Source organism: Phascolarctos cinereus, unplaced genomic scaffold, assembly GCF_003287225.1.
Source record: "Phascolarctos cinereus isolate Bilbo 61053 unplaced genomic scaffold, phaCin_HiC Scaffold_9;HRSCAF=440, whole genome shotgun sequence".
Classification (NCBI taxonomy): domain Eukaryota; kingdom Metazoa; phylum Chordata; class Mammalia; order Diprotodontia; family Phascolarctidae; genus Phascolarctos; species Phascolarctos cinereus.
Window position 1 is genome coordinate 195869113 of NW_027556402.1, and position 19380 is coordinate 195888492.

At 40.8% G+C, this 19380-nt stretch overlaps 1 protein-coding gene across 1 annotated transcript in view; it reads right to left on the reverse strand.

The window, feature by feature from the left end:
* DOK7 (docking protein 7) overlaps window positions 1–19380 on the reverse strand; it is a 117425-nt gene that overhangs the window by 87729 nt on the left and 10316 nt on the right. Inside the window, exons 3-4 of the mRNA XM_020992264.2 lie at window positions 11235–11465; window positions 8294–8494 (exon numbers count right to left, since the gene is read on the reverse strand). Of these exons, the coding sequence (XP_020847923.1) occupies window positions 8294–8494; window positions 11235–11465 (432 nt within the window). The remainder of the gene's footprint in view (window positions 1–8293; window positions 8495–11234; window positions 11466–19380) is intronic.

The window sequence follows — 19380 nt, forward strand, 5'->3', positions numbered from 1 at the left end:
TCACTTTTGTGCAATTCTAGCTGTTAGGAATTTGCTGCTGATATGGTATAAAATCTTCCCCCATCAACAATCCTCACTTCAAACCAGACCAGCCTAACACTCCCCACACTGCTTTCTCCACATTTCCCCAGCAGCCTTCTCATACTAGCAGCAATCCCTCCATCCTTATAGTCTTCCCCTCCAGTTGGGCAAGTTCTTCTCCAGAACATCCTTATGAGGAAGTATCCACACCATCTATCCTTACTTCAAACTCTGACCAGCCTATGACTCCCTGGACTACCTTACCCCATGTAGATACCTTTCCCCCATACTTTTCCTGCTTTTTATTTCCCTTTTGTATATGTCTTCCTTAAATAGAACATAAGCTCCTTGAGGGCAAAAGACTGTCTTTTTGCTTTTATTTGTACTCCTAGAACTTAGCACAATACCTGGTACATAGTAAGCATTTAATAAATATTTTATCTCCCTATAACTTTTCCACATTGGTACTAATCCTATACTCTGGCAGTTCACATTCCTATATCTCTATCAAGTTTCCAAATCATTATCCTCATTGCAATAATCTATAAAATATATTAACAGCATATTATTAACCTAGATAAAAGACAACTTTAGAGAACATAAGAACTGGCTTCAAATATCTGAAAATACATCATGATTAAAAAGGATTGAGTTTGTTCTAAACCTAGATGACTAGAGTGTGGTTCTTAGTGTTATATAGTTGGGTTAATTCCCTATGTTTCTTAGATATTGGTGAGTTGCTACTTCTTCACAGAATCACAGTTAGATCCTTGGAGGTTAACTACTTCAATCCATACTTGAGTAAGAATCTTCTCTACCATTGTAGCCCAGATAAGTTGCCATCTAGCCTCTACTAGGAGCTTGCCAGTGATGAGAACTCACTGCTTCCCAAGGATGCTTGTTCCACTGATTACATCGAGAAGTTTTTCTTTATGTTGAGCACAGTCTACTTCTTTGTAACTTATTTCCATTGCTTTGAGTTTAGTCATCTAGGTTTAGAACAAACTCAATCCTTTTTAATCATGATGTATTTTCAGATATTTGAAGCCAAACCATTTAAGAATGCATCTGCAGTATGAAAGGATACCTCCCCCAATGCTTTTGTGGAGGTGGGAGAAAGGGTCAGTAGATGCAGCATATACTGTCAAATTTTTTCAACGAAGTGATTGATTTTGCTGATTTTTTCTTTTTTCTTAAAAAAAATCTTTGGTATATGGGATGACTCTCTGAGAGGAGGAGGAAGGATATGTGGGGAAGTTCAGGTGATGGGAAAACATAAGATGTGAACAAAAATGTATTTTAAAAGAGTACAGTTGTCCCTTCCACACTGCAACTTTTGCCATCATAATTTCAATATATCATGGGTCAGCATAAGAAATTAAATGGGAATTTGGGGGGGAGTTTTGTGGAAGCCAGAGATGATTTGCAAAGGCCAACAGACAACACAGGAAAATGTTTAGAAACTCAGAAATACATAAAACATGTGTATAGTTTTGTGTAATATCTTCTCTGGTACAAAGGGAGGGCCAAAAAATTCTATGTGGATTTTTCAGATTGCAGTGGTGCCACACCCCTAATCAATAGTGATGTGGAAGGGATAACTGTACATCTATGGCACAAGAAGATTGATTTTTTACAATAGACTGTAAACTGAGGGATGGAGTTGTGCTGGATTCTCATCTCAGTTCTGCCCACCGATTAATTTTTTGGCCTTGAACAAGTCATTTGCTTCATCTAGGCCTGCCTCTTCCACTGTCAAAAAGCAGATAGTGTTAATTTATCTCTAAGCTCCCCTAAGATACACTTAATATTTAACCACAAAATATAACTAGAATTTCAGAGTTGGAAGTTACATAGAATTTGAAGCCAAGGAAAGTCCTAAGAGATAATCTAGTCTAATCCTCTCAATTTATAGAGGAAGAAAGTGAGGACCAGAGAAAGGGAAGTAATTTGCCCAAAATCATATACTGAATTAGAGGATGTGCCAAGACTAGAACTCAGACCTCCAGGCTCCCATCCCTCAGGGTACAGATGTACCCTGTACCTTGTACAGATGTACAGGTTTCCAGGGACTTTAAGGTACAATCAAATGACTTGATCAATTAAGGGCAGTGCCATTTAGATAACCATCTTACATAAGAACAGGTCACAAGACATTTCTAGTGGTAGACAATTCTAGGGCTGGAAACTAACTTCTATCCAGGATACCTTAGCACCATCCTTTGCAAAAGGGCAGGGAGCTGGAGGACAACCCCATTGCAGAATGCTTTGCCGATGATTTATAAAAGTGTTTACATCCTAGTGCTAGTGTCTTGGGAACAGTGAATGCAGCTGGTTCAATAACATTCAGCATAATGGGGGTGGATTTATGGACAAACAGATATTGAGAGGCACACGGTATCTGCTGAGCTTAGCACCAAATGTGAGATGATGTCAAAGCAAGGCAGAGTTAGAAAAGGGCTTCTCACTACCAGAACTCCTTCAAGCCCTCTGACTTCCAAATGAGTATTTAAAGGAGGGACAGCATTCTTGCAACTGAAAAAAAAAAAACAAGAGACTACCTATACCCAGTAACAATTTTAAATTCTGGAGTGCAAGCAAGGACTAGCAGGCAGGGAGGGCTATACATTAACTTTCAGTAAGTACAGAATACAAAAAGCCTAAATGCGGTCTTCAACGATCCTGTCCCAGCTGCCATACCCCAACACACAGACCTAGCCATAACACAATAAAAATAACTCAAGGATGCATAGCACTTTAGGCCTTACAAACTGTTCTTTCCCCAACAGCCTTGTGAGGGAGAAAATTAATTACCAAGCATTCATTAATTACCTGCTGCATCCCAGGCACCATGGTTGGCACTGGGGATAGAGACAAAAATGAAACAGTACTGCCTTCAAGGATTTTACATTCTCTCTAGGAAGAGAACATGTAAGAGTGTCATGGGTGATATCTATATCCAAACTGAACTTGTATCAGTGATTTCCAAGATTATAGAAGCAATTTTATCTCTGTGCCATTATGTATGGGTAAGAGACCTGGGAGTCAGAAGACCTGTTTTCTGGGGCAGCCAGGTGATGCAGTGGATAGAGCACCAGCCCTGGATTCAGGAGGACCTAAGTTCAAATCCAGTCTCAGACACATAATACTTACTAGCTGTGTGACCCTGGGCAAGTCACTTAACCCCACTGCCTAGCCATAAAAAAAAAAAAAGGAAGAAGAAGATGTGTTTTCTAGCTTGGCTTCTGTAACTAAATAGCTGTATGACCTTATATAAGTTACTTCTCCTCACTTTCCCAAAGTCTTAAAACATGGCATAAAGGAAACAGTCCTGAGCTTGTTATCATAAGATCTAGGTTCATAATCCATCTTTCCCTTTTACTAACTGTGACTCCTGCTACATCATATCACTTCTCTCAGCCTCAGTTTCCCTATCTGTAAAATGAGGTGCTTAGACTACATGATATCCAGGGATGCTCTGTTTGGGCAGCTAGTTAGTGAAGTGGATAGAGTGTCAGGCCTGGTGTCAGAAAGATTCATCTTCCCGAGTTCAAATCTGCCTCAGACATACTTACTAGCTGTGTGACCCTGGGCAAGTCACTTTAACCCTGTTTGTCTCAGTTTCCTCATCTGTAAAATGATCTGGAGAAGGAAATGGAAAACTGCTCCAGTACCAAGAAAACTCCAAATGGGGTCATGGAGAGTCAGCTATGACTGAAATGACTGAACAACAATAAATGATTCGAACTTCTGTTTCTTGCTGCTGGGGTTCTCAATGCCTTCAACAAACATTTATCAAGCGCCTGCTATATGCAAAGAATTAAAATATACTAGAAACCAAGGGGACAAACAACAGGCAAGGAGATTTTGCCCTGGCTTCAGGCTCAGGAATCCAGGTTTAAGCCTGGGATCTAGCCACTTACTTGTACAATGATGAACAAATTACTTCCTCTCTATTTGCCCCAGTTTTCTTTTCCATAAGATAGAGATAATCCTCATTCTATAGACTTCTGCTCCCGGCCCCCACCAGGCTTCTCACCCTAGAGGTTGCTCTGCCCTTAGGCCAGGGACGGGGAATCTGTGGCCTCCAGGCCCCATGTGGCCCTTTACATCCTCCAGTGTGGCCCTTTGACTGAATCCATAGAACAATCTGTTCTGTGAAATTTGGAGTCAGTCAAAGGAGCGCACTTGAAGACCTAGAGGGCCTCATGTGGCCTCTAGGTGGCAGGTTCTCCACCCCTGCCTTATGCCTTTCTTCTGACGGGTGAATCTTGGACTATATACCATGAGGCAACCAAACTATGCTCACTTCACTCCCATTTCCGCTTTTCAGTCTCCAGATTTCTCCACCTCCTTACCAGCATTCTTTTCTGGCATTCTGTGTGTGCACGCACACACGCACACACACACACACACACACACACCCCACCTGCCAAATCTTCACTGGCTGTCTCCATGTCTGGAATTCTCTCCCTCCTTCCCCATCTCCTGGTTTCCCTCAAGTCCCAACTAAACCCCACTTTCTACAAGAAGCTTTTCCTGGCTCCCCCTGAATGCCAGTGCCTTTCCTCTGTCGTTATCTCCAATGGATTCTATATACATCTTGTTTTACATAGTCATTTGCAGGTGGTCCCCCCCATTATATCGTGAGCTCCTTGAGGAGGGACTGTCTTTTGCCTTTCTTTGTATCCTCGGTGCTTAGAATAGTGCCTGGCACATAGTACACACTTAATACAAGTTTGCTCATTCCAACTTCTATGTATTGGTTCATGCCAGGATCAATTCTATCCATCATCCTTCTGCACCCAGTTCAAATCCCACTTCCTTCATTAAACTTACTCTGACTTGAATCTCAGACTTGGAAAAAGAGCTCAGAGTTTAAGTCAACCAAATCCATACCTGAGTAGGAATACCTCCTACAACATCCCACACCCCAGTGAAGGTTTCCACTAAACTCACTCCTTCACTCCCTCCTGAGATCTCCCACTCTACTTTGCAACAGCCCTGACTATTAGGACATTTCCCCCCTCATATCAAACTCAAATCTATCTCTCTGCAATTCTACCCTTTACTCCTAGTTTTGCCTTTTGGTGGCAAACAATAATAACATGTCTTCCACGTGACTGCCCTTCAGATATGTGAAGATAGCCTTTGTGTCTCCCTTAAGAATATCCTTCTCCAGTTTAAACAGTTCCAGTTTCTTAAACTCATGTTGTACTGCATGGCTTCCAATTCTTTAGCCATTCTGGCCCTGCTCTTCCAGATGGACTCCAATCTGTCAGTGCCCTTCCTAAAAAGTAGTATCCAAAATTATAGTTCTGACCTTCCAGGATCCTACAATGCTGTGAATCCCGTCCCGTCAAATCTCTGTGCCTTTGTTCACCCCATCCCAAATGCCTGGAGGAGACTTCCCTCTGCAAACTCAAACTTTGGTCTGTTGCAAACTCAAGCTCGGTGTGTTGAAGTCATACCTTCCTTCAAAGCCCAACTCACATGCCACTTCCTCCTTTAAGCCTTTCCTGACTTCCCTCTGTTACCCCTCTCTACCCCTGGGAGCAAGTGATCTCTCCCTTCTCAAATTTCTCATAATTCCCTCCTCTTCCTCTTATCGGAATTATCTGGACCCATATGTTTCTATCCATTAGATAATAAGTTTCTTGAAGAGAGAGTGTGTGTTACATGTGTCTTTGTATCTTCTGCATGTAGCATAAGATCTTGCATAAAGTCTGACCACAGGATTTAGAGTAAGAAGGAAACTTAGGGGTCATCTAGTACAACTCCTTCATTTTAAAGATAATTTTTTTTAAAAAGTCCAGGGAGTTTAAATTAGCTGCTCAGGGTCACATAGGTAATAAACTATCGGAGGCAGAATTTGAACTCAGGTCCTCTGATTCCAGTCAGTGCTTGTTACACTATACTCTGCATGGTAGGCACTTAACACAGGCTTATTGAAATTAAAATCTTGAAATGAAATTAATTTGATTGTAATATTGAGTAGTTATTTGAATTTTGTATTGCTATTTGACTTAAAAAGTGGAAAAGAATTTGGAGTTAGAGGAATTAGTTGGACAAGATAATCTCCAAGTACCCCTCAGGTCCCTCACAATTCTAAATTCTAACTGTAAATGCCTTGAGATCACAGGTCAGATCTTAAATTTCTTTTGTCTGTCTCTAAGTGGCCAACATGGTACTAGCCATAAGGTAAGCCTTCAATAAATGATGGGATGTTGCTGATGTGATTTGGAGGCAGAAATTGACTGAATTATTCCCCTAGTGATGAGTGAACAACAATCACATAGACTACAAAGAAGATGGCCAATATATATCCAATCATTCCCTCTGCAAAGAAAGAAATGAATACGTGGCTGTTCTCTAATGCCACATATCCCATACTACACTTCAAGGAACCACTGTGGTCTAAAATCATAGACCAAGAGTTGGATTAATCTTGACAGTCAAGTCAACCTCCCTCATTTTATAGATGAGGAAATGGCCCAAGTTAGTACGTAGCAAAGCCAGGATTCAAATGCAGGTCCTCTGATTCTAATTCTGGTGCTTTCCCTACTACAAAATAGCCTTCCTCCACAAAGGACAAGTTGTAATGGCAACCCCTTTTTGCCTCTGGTGGCCATGCCTGCCAAGCTCAGGTGCAACTGAATCTGGGTGCCATGGCAGCTGATGCATGCACAGGAACTTGTACTATCTAATGCCTCTAGTGCCTATTTTTGTCAAAGTAGCCAAAGGAAAGAGTCAGAATGGAGCCAGGGCACCAGAGACCTGCCCCAGAATACCTAGAGGAGCAGCAGATCATCAGCACCACCATGCTGACCCCTTTGTACCTGGTCTGGCTTCAAACTCATGCTAAAGTAGCCTAGGAGCTTGCTTAAGGAATTGGAGGTGGGGCTCCCTGCACCTCCACCCCCAAGAACTATTTTCAGCCTCACACCTCAGGAGCTAAAATTAGAAATGAACACTGGAGACACAGTCAGGAGCCTGGGGAGCTTGTCTGGAGCTCCATATCCCTGGCATCTACTCATCTATGCCTCTTACTTCTATGGCCTGAGGAAACTCCCATCATTTTACAGATTTTACAGATGAGGAAACTGAGGCCCAGAAAGGTTGAGACACAAGTCTAAAGTCACATTGGCTAAGGCAAGATTCAAACCTAGCTTAATTCCCAAACAGGCCCCCCTCCTCCTTTCCTATCTGCTCCTCCCCATTAGGTGTCCCATGAACCTCATTAAGAAGTTTGAGGAAGATGTCTGGAGAGAAGAGTTTATGCTCTGGTGGCACAGTTTTTTGAGAACACAAGGTCACCTCTATGCCACAGAGAAAAATCTAATCAGGAAATATATTCTTTGGACTAAAGGAAAGACAATGAATTACATTAATTTAGTAACTGAACCTTCTAAGAGAAGAGATGGGATTCAGCCACATCCATGCGACGAGAATGATGACTTGTGAACAAAATAAGACAAAAACAAAAATAGTTGTACTAGAGGCATACATAGTGTTCCCCTGTTTGAAATATCAAAAAAAAAAATATCTGAGAATGGTCTCAAAACATAACATAAATTGTATGTGCATATACACAGAAACTCACATAGAGTCAAATCCTGGTTACTTACTGGAGGGGCAGGAAACAAGAAGGAACCCCACCAGATAGAGAATCCAAGTATTACATATATTTGACTGTGTATTATGTTTTTGCACTTAAGATGTGCCCCAGTTGTATTGATTCTCTAGTACTTCATTCCAGGCAGCAGTCAAAGTTTATTGTGAGGTCCCAATTCCCAAAATCCTAAAAATCCCCTCAGTTCTCCTGCTCTGCTCCACTCCTGACACCTGCTCCTAGCTAGGAAATAATAAGCAATCTCTCAGAGGGATGCGAGGAAGCAGGGCTTTTCTCTACCCCTCCAACCTCTCCTGCCAAAATGAAGTATTCTGGTTTCTCTGTATACAAAATAAAAAGAGGGAAGTAAGATGTGAACAAAACATTGTGTGTGCCACTGATAAGTCAACAATGTCCATGAAACAAATATCTGAGTAGGTACTGACTGTCCAGTTAATCAAAAAGCAAGATTTGCTGGGGAAGAAAATCTCTCCTCCACCACCTCCCACTCTAAATAATCAAGAGCTAACTATATTCATGTCTTAGCACTGTGCTCTTGAAAAATTCAGTTCACCAAAAATGTAATCAACAGCACACAAGGAGCATATTCAGAAATTCTAAGTGGATGAAAGATCTGTACTATGACTCCATCATACTTACAGTACCCACACCTGGTCCCGCCTTCAAAGATGAAGCCATTTGGCACAGCCCCATAACGCCGCAAGTCAGAGAGCTTCCACTGACCCATGACAGCAGGAGGAATGTCTTTAGCCAGCACCAGAATATCATTGCAGAGGTGAAGAGTAGCCAGTCCACTTTCCAGCTTGGTGCCTGGTGCCACAGCCACATGAAACCTGTGGACTATGGGGAAGGGAAAAGATTGAAGTGGCGGGTGGAGAAGATCAAAGGGAAAAAATTAAATCATAACTTCCTCTAAACCATGCAGTCTGTTAAGACTATCAAATGTTTACCTTTCTATAGAATTCTGAAGTTTTCAAAGCACTTCTGTTATAATAGCTCTGACAGACAAGTAGTGCAGGTGTAATTATCACTTATTTTGCATATGAGGCCAAGAGGGATGATGGGACTTGCTCAAGATCACATGGGTAAAATGCGGTAAAGCCAAGACTAGAACCTGTGTCTACTGACCCTGAGGTCCAGTGGTCTTCCCATCATGTTACTGATGAGGCACATAAAATCCTAGATTGGATTTAGAAAGGCTGGTAGCCCTGGTGTTCTTCTGCTTACCTGGAATGCCACCTCCTTCCCTGCATATCCAAATTTTATTCATCCACCATGGTTCACTTTAGGTTCCAAGTCCTCTGTAACTCACCACTCCAACCCATATAAATTCCAAATTTCCCCAAACTAGCAAGACTTGGGCTAGGTTCCCTCTAACATCCTTGTCTAGACATCAAGTAGGAGCTGATGGAAAGTGGATATAGTCTACAGGAGACGTACAGCGGAGTGAGGTAGATGGGACACACAGCTTACCCAGCAGGTCATGTGCCTGGGGACAGCTGTGGTGAACTTTATAGCCTTGTAACGATTCAGAGGCACACAAGTAGAAGGCTGAATGTAACCACAGTCTATGCTTAGAAGAGGCATTCCACTGTTAAGTAATGAGAGCTTCCTAATAGCCATTCACAGAGGAACACTGATGCTTAATGCTATACATTTCCTAACCACTTGCTGACTAATGAAGAAATAGAAAACAAGGAACTAAGAACGGCTTTTGGAGGTTGGCAGATAGAACAGAGCATCTCCCTGGTATCATGAATTTCATATATGTGTGTGTGTGTGTATACATGTATGTATACATATACATATACATATACATATATGTTGTAAGCATAAGACAAGGAGTTAGGAGAACTGAATTATAGTCTCCATCATTCCTTAGAGCACCTGGGTGGCTCAGTGGATAGAGTACTGGTCTGGAGTCAGGAAGACCCAAGTTGAAATCTGGCCTCAGATATTGACCCCGAGCAAGTTACTTTACCTCTGTTTGCCTCCATTTCCTCATCTGTAAAATGAAGATAATAATAGCGCCTGCTTTCCAGGGTTCTTGTGTAGGTAAACTGAGACAATGCTTGATAGGTGCTTGGCACAGTACCTGATACATAGGAGATGCCACATAAATGTAAGCTAGCTATTCCATCAGTAGCTCACATTGTCTGTTACTGGGCACATCAACTCCCCTACCTGAAATTTGAGTTTTCCCCTATAGAAAGTGAAGGGATTGTACTACATGTTTGCTAAGGTCCCTTCTAGCTTTGGCATTAGGTTTTATGTTATGATTTACTGAAAAATGAAGACCAGTCTTTTCTTTCTCTGAACACTACTATATCATTATTCAAACTGCAAAATTTCACAATCAGCTCTCTTCTCTCTTATATTCTTCTATTTTCCACCGATATTAATAATTGTGTATTCTGTGAAGGTAGGAAGCACATCTTCTACTGTGTTTCCCATGGTGACTAGTGCAGAGCTCAGTGAGCACATGCCAATTTAAGGGGTGGGAGTACAAGGGGGAACTTTCTAAGAATTCTCAATGATTCCAAGAACCAAAATGCATCAGGAACCCATGGAGGATGGCTTTTAAACACATCCACTTCTGGTTCCCAGGTTTGTGGTCTTAGAACACTATGAAGGATACATGTTCTTAAAGTAGTCCCTGTTAACATTTGGTGCCAAGGCTCTGGATAACTGCCTTTTAGGAATGCTATAGAAGGGAAGGGTTGGTAGCACTAGATGGCCTGTGAGGTGCCTTCCAAGTCTGAGATTTTACAGGCCAACAGTCCCCCTATAGTCTTATTTATAGTGCTAAGATACTTCAAGAACCCTTTCATTGTGAAGAAAGTCAAGGTCAACCTTAGCTCAGCTAAAGACACCTAATGTCCAATTCTAAATTGCCACTGTCCAAATGAATGAATGAACTGCTGTGAGTTTTTTTAAAGATCCTCTTAAAGGACAGCTCAGCAAGGGCATTTGTCTCTGGTGTCTCTGTGGCAATCTGCTTTCCACTTTGCCTATGTACTTAAGTTTCCTCTTGACCCCCTCCTCCTCTGCTAATGAGGGGAGAAAGACACAATATGGGAAAGTGGAAGGAGCACTAGATTAGATGGCAAGAGAACAAAGTTCCAGTCTTGACACTCTCACTATGGCCTTTGATAAATCACTTCCAGACTCAGGGCCTCAATTTTTTTGCTATAAAATGAGGAGGATTAGACTCTTCTAGGTCTGATATTCCATGTCCCTTCTAGAACAAGCAAGTAACTTCAATTAAACACACAGCATTTATTTTCTTATGACTAAATGACAACACCCAGTGCGCTGAATTGAATACCAGAGAAACAAAGACGAAACAAAGACCCTTACATCCTAATGTGAGAATGAGACAAATACCCAAATAACTACAAGGTACAGATGTGGTAAGGCACAGAGGCAGTCCAGGATGACGTAAAACATTCAAAAAAGTAAGAGCTCTCCCTCTATGAACAAGTGAGCTTCATGAAGAAGGTGGCACCTGAGCTGGGCCTTGGAGGAAGAGAAAGGACAATGGGCACACGAGGAACAAAGGCAGAGACAATAGGTTTACCTTCCCCCAAAGAGTAGCGGATCCGGATATCCCAGGCATACATTGTGTCCTTGCTTTCAAAACCTAGCATCACAGCCTGGGACAGGCAAATGATGGCTAGAGTGTGAGTCAAGCCCTCGTAGAGGAGACCAGGATCGAGGCCACAGATGTCCTCTAGAGTCACACTGCTCCTCTCTTTGTAACCCTTGGCTCTTTCAGATTTGTCCTTGTATACCAACATCAACAGGCAGTCTAGAAATGACAATCAGAAAAGAATGGAAATAGAAAAAGAAGGCTATTAGAGAATGGCCTGTGAGATACAAAGGTAGCAAATATTTACTGAGTATCTACTATTATGAGGTCCTATATTGAGAGCCATGGGAGATACAAACTCAACTTACTAGTTGAGTATATGGACCCCATCTTCTCCCATCCCTAACTTCAGGGAGATTACAATCAAGGAGGGGGAATAAGATAGCCCAAAAGAGGAAGAAATCATGCTTTAGAAAGCTCACCATCAAATAAGGGAGAGAGGGCACATCCAAGGATAACTATGAGTGGAATGTGATAAGTACATAAAAGGTACAAACACAGTGTTATGGGGGTTCAAAGGATAGAGAAATCACTTCTAGCTGTGGTCGTTACAGAAGAATTCATGGAAGAGGTGACACATGAAATGGACCTTCAAGGAGGGAAACTGTAGAGTAGAGAAAGGTGCACTGGCCTGAGAACTGACAGATTCAGATTTCGTTTGGAACTCCAAATGGAGCTTGCCTCCAACTCAATGTGTGATCTTGAGTGGAATCATTTCTTTCTGGACTTCAGTTTCCCCATGTATAGAGTAAGAGGGTTAGACTATCTGCCCCTCTCTCCTTTCCCCTGTTCTAACATTTTATGGACCAATATAATCAGCTCACAAAAATAAAGTCAAAAAGATAAAAAAAAACAACAGAATAAGCTGTTAGGGAACATGTTACATGATTCAGCAAGTAGCACTTAGCATTGCCAATATTTACCATCATCTTCATCCTTGAGGACACTGAGTCACAAACCAAAATCCCAAATGAATCTTCCTAATTGCCAAAATCCTGGCCCGAAGTCTAAATTTCAATTTTATTACATAATCAAAGTTTACTTTTCAGAATAACAGCTAATGGTATCCCTCAAACTAGAACCAATGCATTTTTCTAAAATACCAATAAACTGTGACCAAAAAGAATGGCTCATGAACGTATTCAGCAGACTTTTACCAAACCCTTCCTAAACACCAGTACAGAGAGGGGATACAGAGGAACATAAGATATTGCCCCTGCCCTCAGAGAGTTAACCATCTAGAGAGGGAAAAGACCCAAGGACAAATGATACAAGGCAGAGTGTGAAAGTATATGAAAAGACATACAAAACACTATGTTAGCTCACAGAAAGTAAAACAGAGATACAAATAGCAATTCTTTCATGAATTCAGTAAATGCAGATAGGATATATTTAATGAACAAACATTTATTAAGCACCTATCATGTGCCAGGTAGGTGATGCAGTGGAGAGAGTGCCAGGCCTGGACTCAGAAAGACTCATCTCCCTGAGTTCAGATCTGGCCTCAGCCACTTACTAGCTGTGGGACTCTAGGCAAGTTGCTTAACCCTGTTTGCCTCAGTTTCCTCATCTGTAAAAAGAGCTGGAGAAGGAAATGGCAAACCATTACAGCATCTTTGCCAAGAAAACCCCATCATGAAGAGTCAGATATGACTGAAATGAATGAACAATTATCACATGCCAGACACTGCTAGCGATTCTGCTAGGGACTACAGATAGAACAAAGACAAAGAATGAAACAACACCTACTTTCAAAACCTCAGATTCTAATGGAGGGAAAGGGGCAGGTAAGAGATATAAGTACAGAGTAAATTCAGAATAAATAGAAAGAAAATAAGCCCAAAACACTTAAATACAAGGAAGTTTGGACAAAAGGTTACAGCAATTGAGGGATGAGGCAAGGCTTCATGTAGAAGGTGATATGTGAGCAGAATCTTAAAGCAAAACGGGGATCTGATGAGGCTTCAATATGGAGGAAGTGCACTCCAGGCAAGCACAGACATGGATATCCTATGAGAAGAACAGAAAGAAACCCAGTTTGGCTGGATTGCAAGTGTGATAAGAGGAATAATGCACAATGAAACTGAAAAGATAGGTTGGAGCCAGTTTGTAAAAGGTTTTAAAAACTAAATAGAGGAGCTTCTATTTTATACTGGAGGCAATGGGGGATACTAGAGTCTAGTGAGTAAGGAAGTAACAAGGTGAGATCTTTACTTGAGAAAGACTGCCTTGGCAACTATGTGAAGGACAGACTGGAGTGAGGGACGAGAAGTGGCAGCAGACCATGAGTATAGACAGAAGGAGCATCCTGTCCCCTAGAGAGGCTGGATCTGGGTTGGTGGGAAGAGTGAATGACACTACCAGTGGGTACCATAGCAATGGGCAGCATCTTCCCTCTTCCCCGACCATCAGCGCCTGGATCAAAGACTTATTCACCTGATACCCTGGCTCTGGCTTCTGCCTGAAGGTTGAGAAGGGAGCACCACCATAGATTCCACAGAATCTTTTATTTAAAGCTGAAAGAGACTGTAGGAGAAGGGATTTGAGCTGAACTTTAGAAAGATGGGGCAAGGCCAATAAGAAGATCTGGGATTGAGGATAGGACTACAGAGGGACTCTAGCCAGAAGGATACTTGAAGCAAGAAACCAAAAACAACAGATCTGGCTTCAGTATAGGACACACATAAGGGTAAGAGTGATAGGAGATAGGAATAGAAAGGTAGGTGGGAGCCAAATCCCAGAGGGTCTTCAATGCTACTGATCACAGATATACATCCAAGTAGTCTCTGACCCAAACGTAAAATAAAACAGTTATTTCATTTAAGTCCTTGTTTTCTTTTTATAAAAAGTAGGTTTGAATATATAAGGAACTAACACAAATATGTAACACCAAGAGTCATTTCCCAAGAGATAAAGGTCAAAGGTTTGAACAAACAGCTCTCAAAAGAACTGCAAATTATTAACAACTAAATGAAAGAATGCTTCAAAACACTAAATAAGAGAAATAAAAATCAAAACAATTCTAAGGTTTCATCTGAGATGAGCAGATTGAGCAAACTGACAAAGAAGACAAAATATGTGAAGAGTAGATGTTGGAGAGGCCATGGAAAAACAAGCACCCCAACAGCACTCTGTCAGTGGATATGTGAATTCATCCAACCACTCTAGAAAGCACCTCAGAAGAAAACTAAGAAAGTAACTTAAATGTCCATCCCCTTTGACCCAGAGATCCCACTAAGAGGGGAAAGATTAAAAGCTAGGTCCCAAAATGTTCATAGCAGCATCTTTTTTTTCTAAGTAGCAAAGAAATGGAAACAAAGAAGTACATTAATTAGAGTCTGGATAAATAAACTGTGGTCCATGAATGTAACGCAATAGTACTGTGCAGTTAAAAAAAGAATAATTTGAAGACTACAGAGTAATATAGAAAGATTTCTGTGAATTGATGCAAAGTGAAGCAAGCAGACCCAGAAAATAACATATAAAATAGATAGAGCTATATTAATGGAAAGAAATAAACATTAAACAAAAAAATTATCACGACTCTAGGAACCAAGATTCCCCATTAGAAAACATATCTCCTGCCCTTCTGTGCAGAGCTGGGGCACTATGAGTGCAGAACACTGTATATAATCCCAGATTTGGTTGATGCACTAGTTGGTAAGTGCTCTTTTGGGTTTTTTTTCCTCTTTTGTCTTTTCTCTTTCTCTTTTTTTATCCTTTGTCTTTATGACAAAGAACAGTGCTAAGGAGGGAGAGAGCATACATTTAGAAATAAAGGTGATATAAAAATAAAAGATATCAATAAAAAGTGTTTTTACAGAAAAGTGAGTTTAGGCTTGCATCCAAGCAGGGAGTTGGGCAGCCATACAAGCTATTTGTTACTGAGACAGCTGTTCCTCTCCATGGGAATACTAGATAAGCAGATGTACAAAAATCTCTTTGGCTCATGGACACAGAAGTCACATCCTGTCTACATTCGGAATCCTGAAAACCTTTCAGGAAAACAGAATCCAGCATGCCTCCCACTTCTTGGCAGAAAGATATTAGCCTAGAAGTACAGAATTAAATATTCATTTTCAGACATGGCCAACATGAGGACTTGCTTTGACTAGTAACAATAACACACCTCTTTAAGGTTGCAAAGCACTTTACATATATTATCTCCTTTGAACCTCATAACAACACTGTGTGATAGCTGCTATTATTAACTTCATTTTACAGAGGAAGCAGAAGCCAAGAAGTGAAGTAATTTGCCCACAGTCACTAATCAACATAGTGTCTGAGACATGAGATTCAAACCCATTTCTTCCTGACTCCAAGTAAAGCACTCTGTCCACCAGGCTACCTGGCTGTTTTTGTTACAAGGGAAAACAGTACACAGTTATTGAAATCTTTTTAAAAGGTAGGAAAATCAATAAAACATTAAAAACAGAAAACAAAAAAGAAGTTCAGGAAAGGACATGAGCAGGGCAATTTTGTTACTATGTTAAATTTATTATATACTCAAAAAAACAAACAGATGTTCACTTTCATAAACAATACTCTTTTTTTGTTCTTTCTATAATGTAATGTTCGTGTTGGGTGATAATTGCTAAATTCATAATAGAAAGAAAAGTTTTAAATGAAATAAAATAAAAAGAATACAAATAAAATGAAAAATATTTTTTAAAAAAATAGAATCCAAGGGAATGAACACAGAGTTTTTACTTCTCTTCTGTCCCCTTTAAGATCTGTCTTCTGAATCATCCGAAAGACATTTTTGATCATTGTTGATGACATTCATCTGCAATGAAGCAACAGTAGCCACAATGCCTAGAGAATCATGAGGTTAACAATAACCCAATAAGGGTACAAAGTACATTATTAGCCCATTTCTGTGGCTCAGAAAATCTAAGTAACTGGACCACCATCAAAAAGGTAGTGTTAAAGCCAAGACATGAAAACTTCTAATGTCAAATCCACGCAGTATTCTTTTCATTATGCTACATGGTTTCTCTCTAATGTAGGTTATTTCCAACTGTGGATAAGGGAAGGCTCTGAGTAAAATGTATCCCTTTAGAAACACAAAGAATGAATCCAACAGAGCAGCATATCAAGGTTTAAAATGAGATCATCTTCCCCGTGAAAATGCTAATGGACTCAAAAGGTAGGGAGCCATTTTGTAGAGAAATTTGTTCAAGAACTATTTAAAATAAGGAAGAAACCTTTGATGGGGAAGGAGTGAGTAAAAGAGGGATGAGGTGGAAAGATAATACGAAAACACCATCAAGAAACAAAACTTCAGTTTGTTCAGATGTTCAATGGGAATATTCACGAAAGCCTCTTTTCATACCCAAAGGCACAGCTGTGATCAAAGACTCACCTGTCCCCAGTGAGTACTCAAGAATGGGTACTCACATGCACGTGCACACCTACAACACATGCAAGTTTAAAGATGGATCCTTTTGAGATGAGACGACTTTCTCCAGAGACCTTTGGCATCACAGGCAACCAGGAAGTATAGTAAGAGATGCATCCAGTAGGAAGAGTGCTAGATTTAAAGTCAGAAGACCTAAGTTCAAATTCTGACTCTGCCATTTACTACTTGTGTGATGTCATAGAAGTCACTTAACCTCTCTGTGGTTGTTTCTTCAACTGTAAAATGACACAGTTGGACTAGATGACTCTGAACATTTACTCTATCTCTAAGTCTACGTTCCCATGACTCACCAAAGAAAGTCATACATCAATCAACCAATAAGTGTTTATTAAGCATCTACTGTACATCAGGCATTATGCACTAGGGTATAAACACAATGAATAGAAGAACAACCTCTACTTGGAAAGAGCACTCTGCTATTCTCTATACTATGCAATACTCCAGTTAAAGTATGGTGTCTAAATCAAGTTCTATCATCTTCTGATTTCAATCAGTTTTCCCACAGCAGGGTGGTCTCATGGAAAGATGCCTGGATTTGGAGTCCAAAGAGTTAGGTTTGAAACCTGGCTATTTACTACTAATGTGTCCCACAAGAGGCTCGCTTACACATTCAAGAACTCCAGTTATAATTATTATAATCATCATTATCACCTTCATCTTCTCCCTCTTTCTCTCTCTCCCTCCCTGCCTCCCTCCTTCTACTACTCCCCAACATAGTCTTCCTCTTCACCAAAATCTCCTAACCTTCTACCTACCCTTCAATACCTTCCCAGATCATCCCTCCTGCTCTTTCTACATTCATATCCCTCCCCAATCCTGAGCCCTTAGTGAACCAATTCAACTCTATACTATCCCCTACTCTTGAATTCCTTGTCCCCTTATCTTATCACAATTCATGCCTTGCCAAACCTCAATCATGGATTACTCCCATCATTGCTCTCCCCTCCACTTCTACTCAACTCCTACTGAACAGATATGGAACGAATCATGAAACTCTGTACAGACTGGTTCTACTACAAATTTGTATTATCGAATCTCAACCAGGCCCTCATTGCAGCAAGGCAATGTTCTACTCCTCCCTAGTGTAATCTTTATCTGATTCACCACTCATTACAGCTGTTCAAAGCTCTTCTCTCCACAAGCCTACCATACCACCCCTTCTCAGATGAGAACCTTGACATATAATCCACTATAGGGGGAGGGAAATCAAGGTTATTGGACACAAGTTCCTTCTTCTCCCTTTATAATATCATCTCCCACTACCATATTGTAATATCATCAGTACAGAGGTGGAAGGCACCCTAAGAAGTCAATTAGTCCAACTCTTCCATTTCACAGATGAGGAAACTGAGACTCAAAAAGGTTTATTGACTTGTCCAAGGTCATACAAGTAACAAGAGGGAGAATTCAAACTCAGGTCCCTAACTCCAAACCTAGCAATCTTTCCGTTGCTCCACACTGTCTCTTGGTTATATTAGTCCCTAAGAGGTGGCCCTTCTCTTTACTAAGGTCAATCTCTCTACATAGAACTTTGATCCTATCCCTTCCTATTTTTCTGGTTCTCTCTTATCTCCAGTCTCTCCCTATTGATTGGTTTCTTGCCTCCTGCCTACATAGAGGCCCAAGTCTCTCCCATTCTTAAAAACCCTCACTAGAGGCTAGTATCCCAATTAGCTATGGTTCTACATATCTATCATGGCTAAACTCCTTTAAAAAGCCATCATAAAACCTCTTCAATTTGGCTTCCAATCTCATTATTCACCTAATTCCCTCTCCAAAGTCACCAATGATCAATTAACTACTGAAGCTAATGGCATTTTCTCAATCTTCTTCTTACTGAGCATCCCTGAAGCACTGATTGCTCTTTTCTCCTTGACACCGTCTCCTCTCTGGGTTTTCTTGCTCCCTCTTGGCTTTCCTCCTACACATCTAACCATTCTTTCTCAGACTCCATTTCTAGATCTTCACCTATGTCATTCCCACTAACTGTGGATATACCCCAAAGTCTGTCCTGGACCCCCTTTTGGGTTTTTTTCTCTACTCTTTAACTAGGTGATTTCATCAGCTTCCATGATTTCAATCATCATCTCTCTGCAGATTATTTCCGCAACTATACATCTAGCCCTAGTCTTAGACATTTAGAGCCAGACGTCCAGCAGACATCTCAAACAAAACAATCTTTCTCCCCAACCCCAGCCCTCCTCTAAACTTCCCACACCACGCGTAATTCATAGAATCATAGAATGTTAGAGCTGGAAGGTACCTCACAAATAAACTAGTTTAAATCTCTCATTTTACATATGGGGAAACAAAAAAAATAGATCAATGACTTGTACATAGTTATATAAGTAATAAGAACCTAAGTCCTCTGGCTCCAAGTCCAGTATTCTTTCCATTGGACCACATTAGTATTGGTCAAAGGAGAAGGAAAGACCCTTTGTAGTAGAGAATAAATCCTACAAAGGGCAGGTCATCCTTCCTGATGTCTGTGTTCTCTCAGTGCTGGGAAGATGCTCGGGAGGGGGGAAGTTGGCAGGGGGGAGTCTTGTACAAACAGATTACCTGCCTAAAGTTCAGTGACTTGCCTCAATTAACACTGTAAACTAGTGGACGTGGTGGTCAGAGGAATCAATACAAGAACATTCTCAAGGA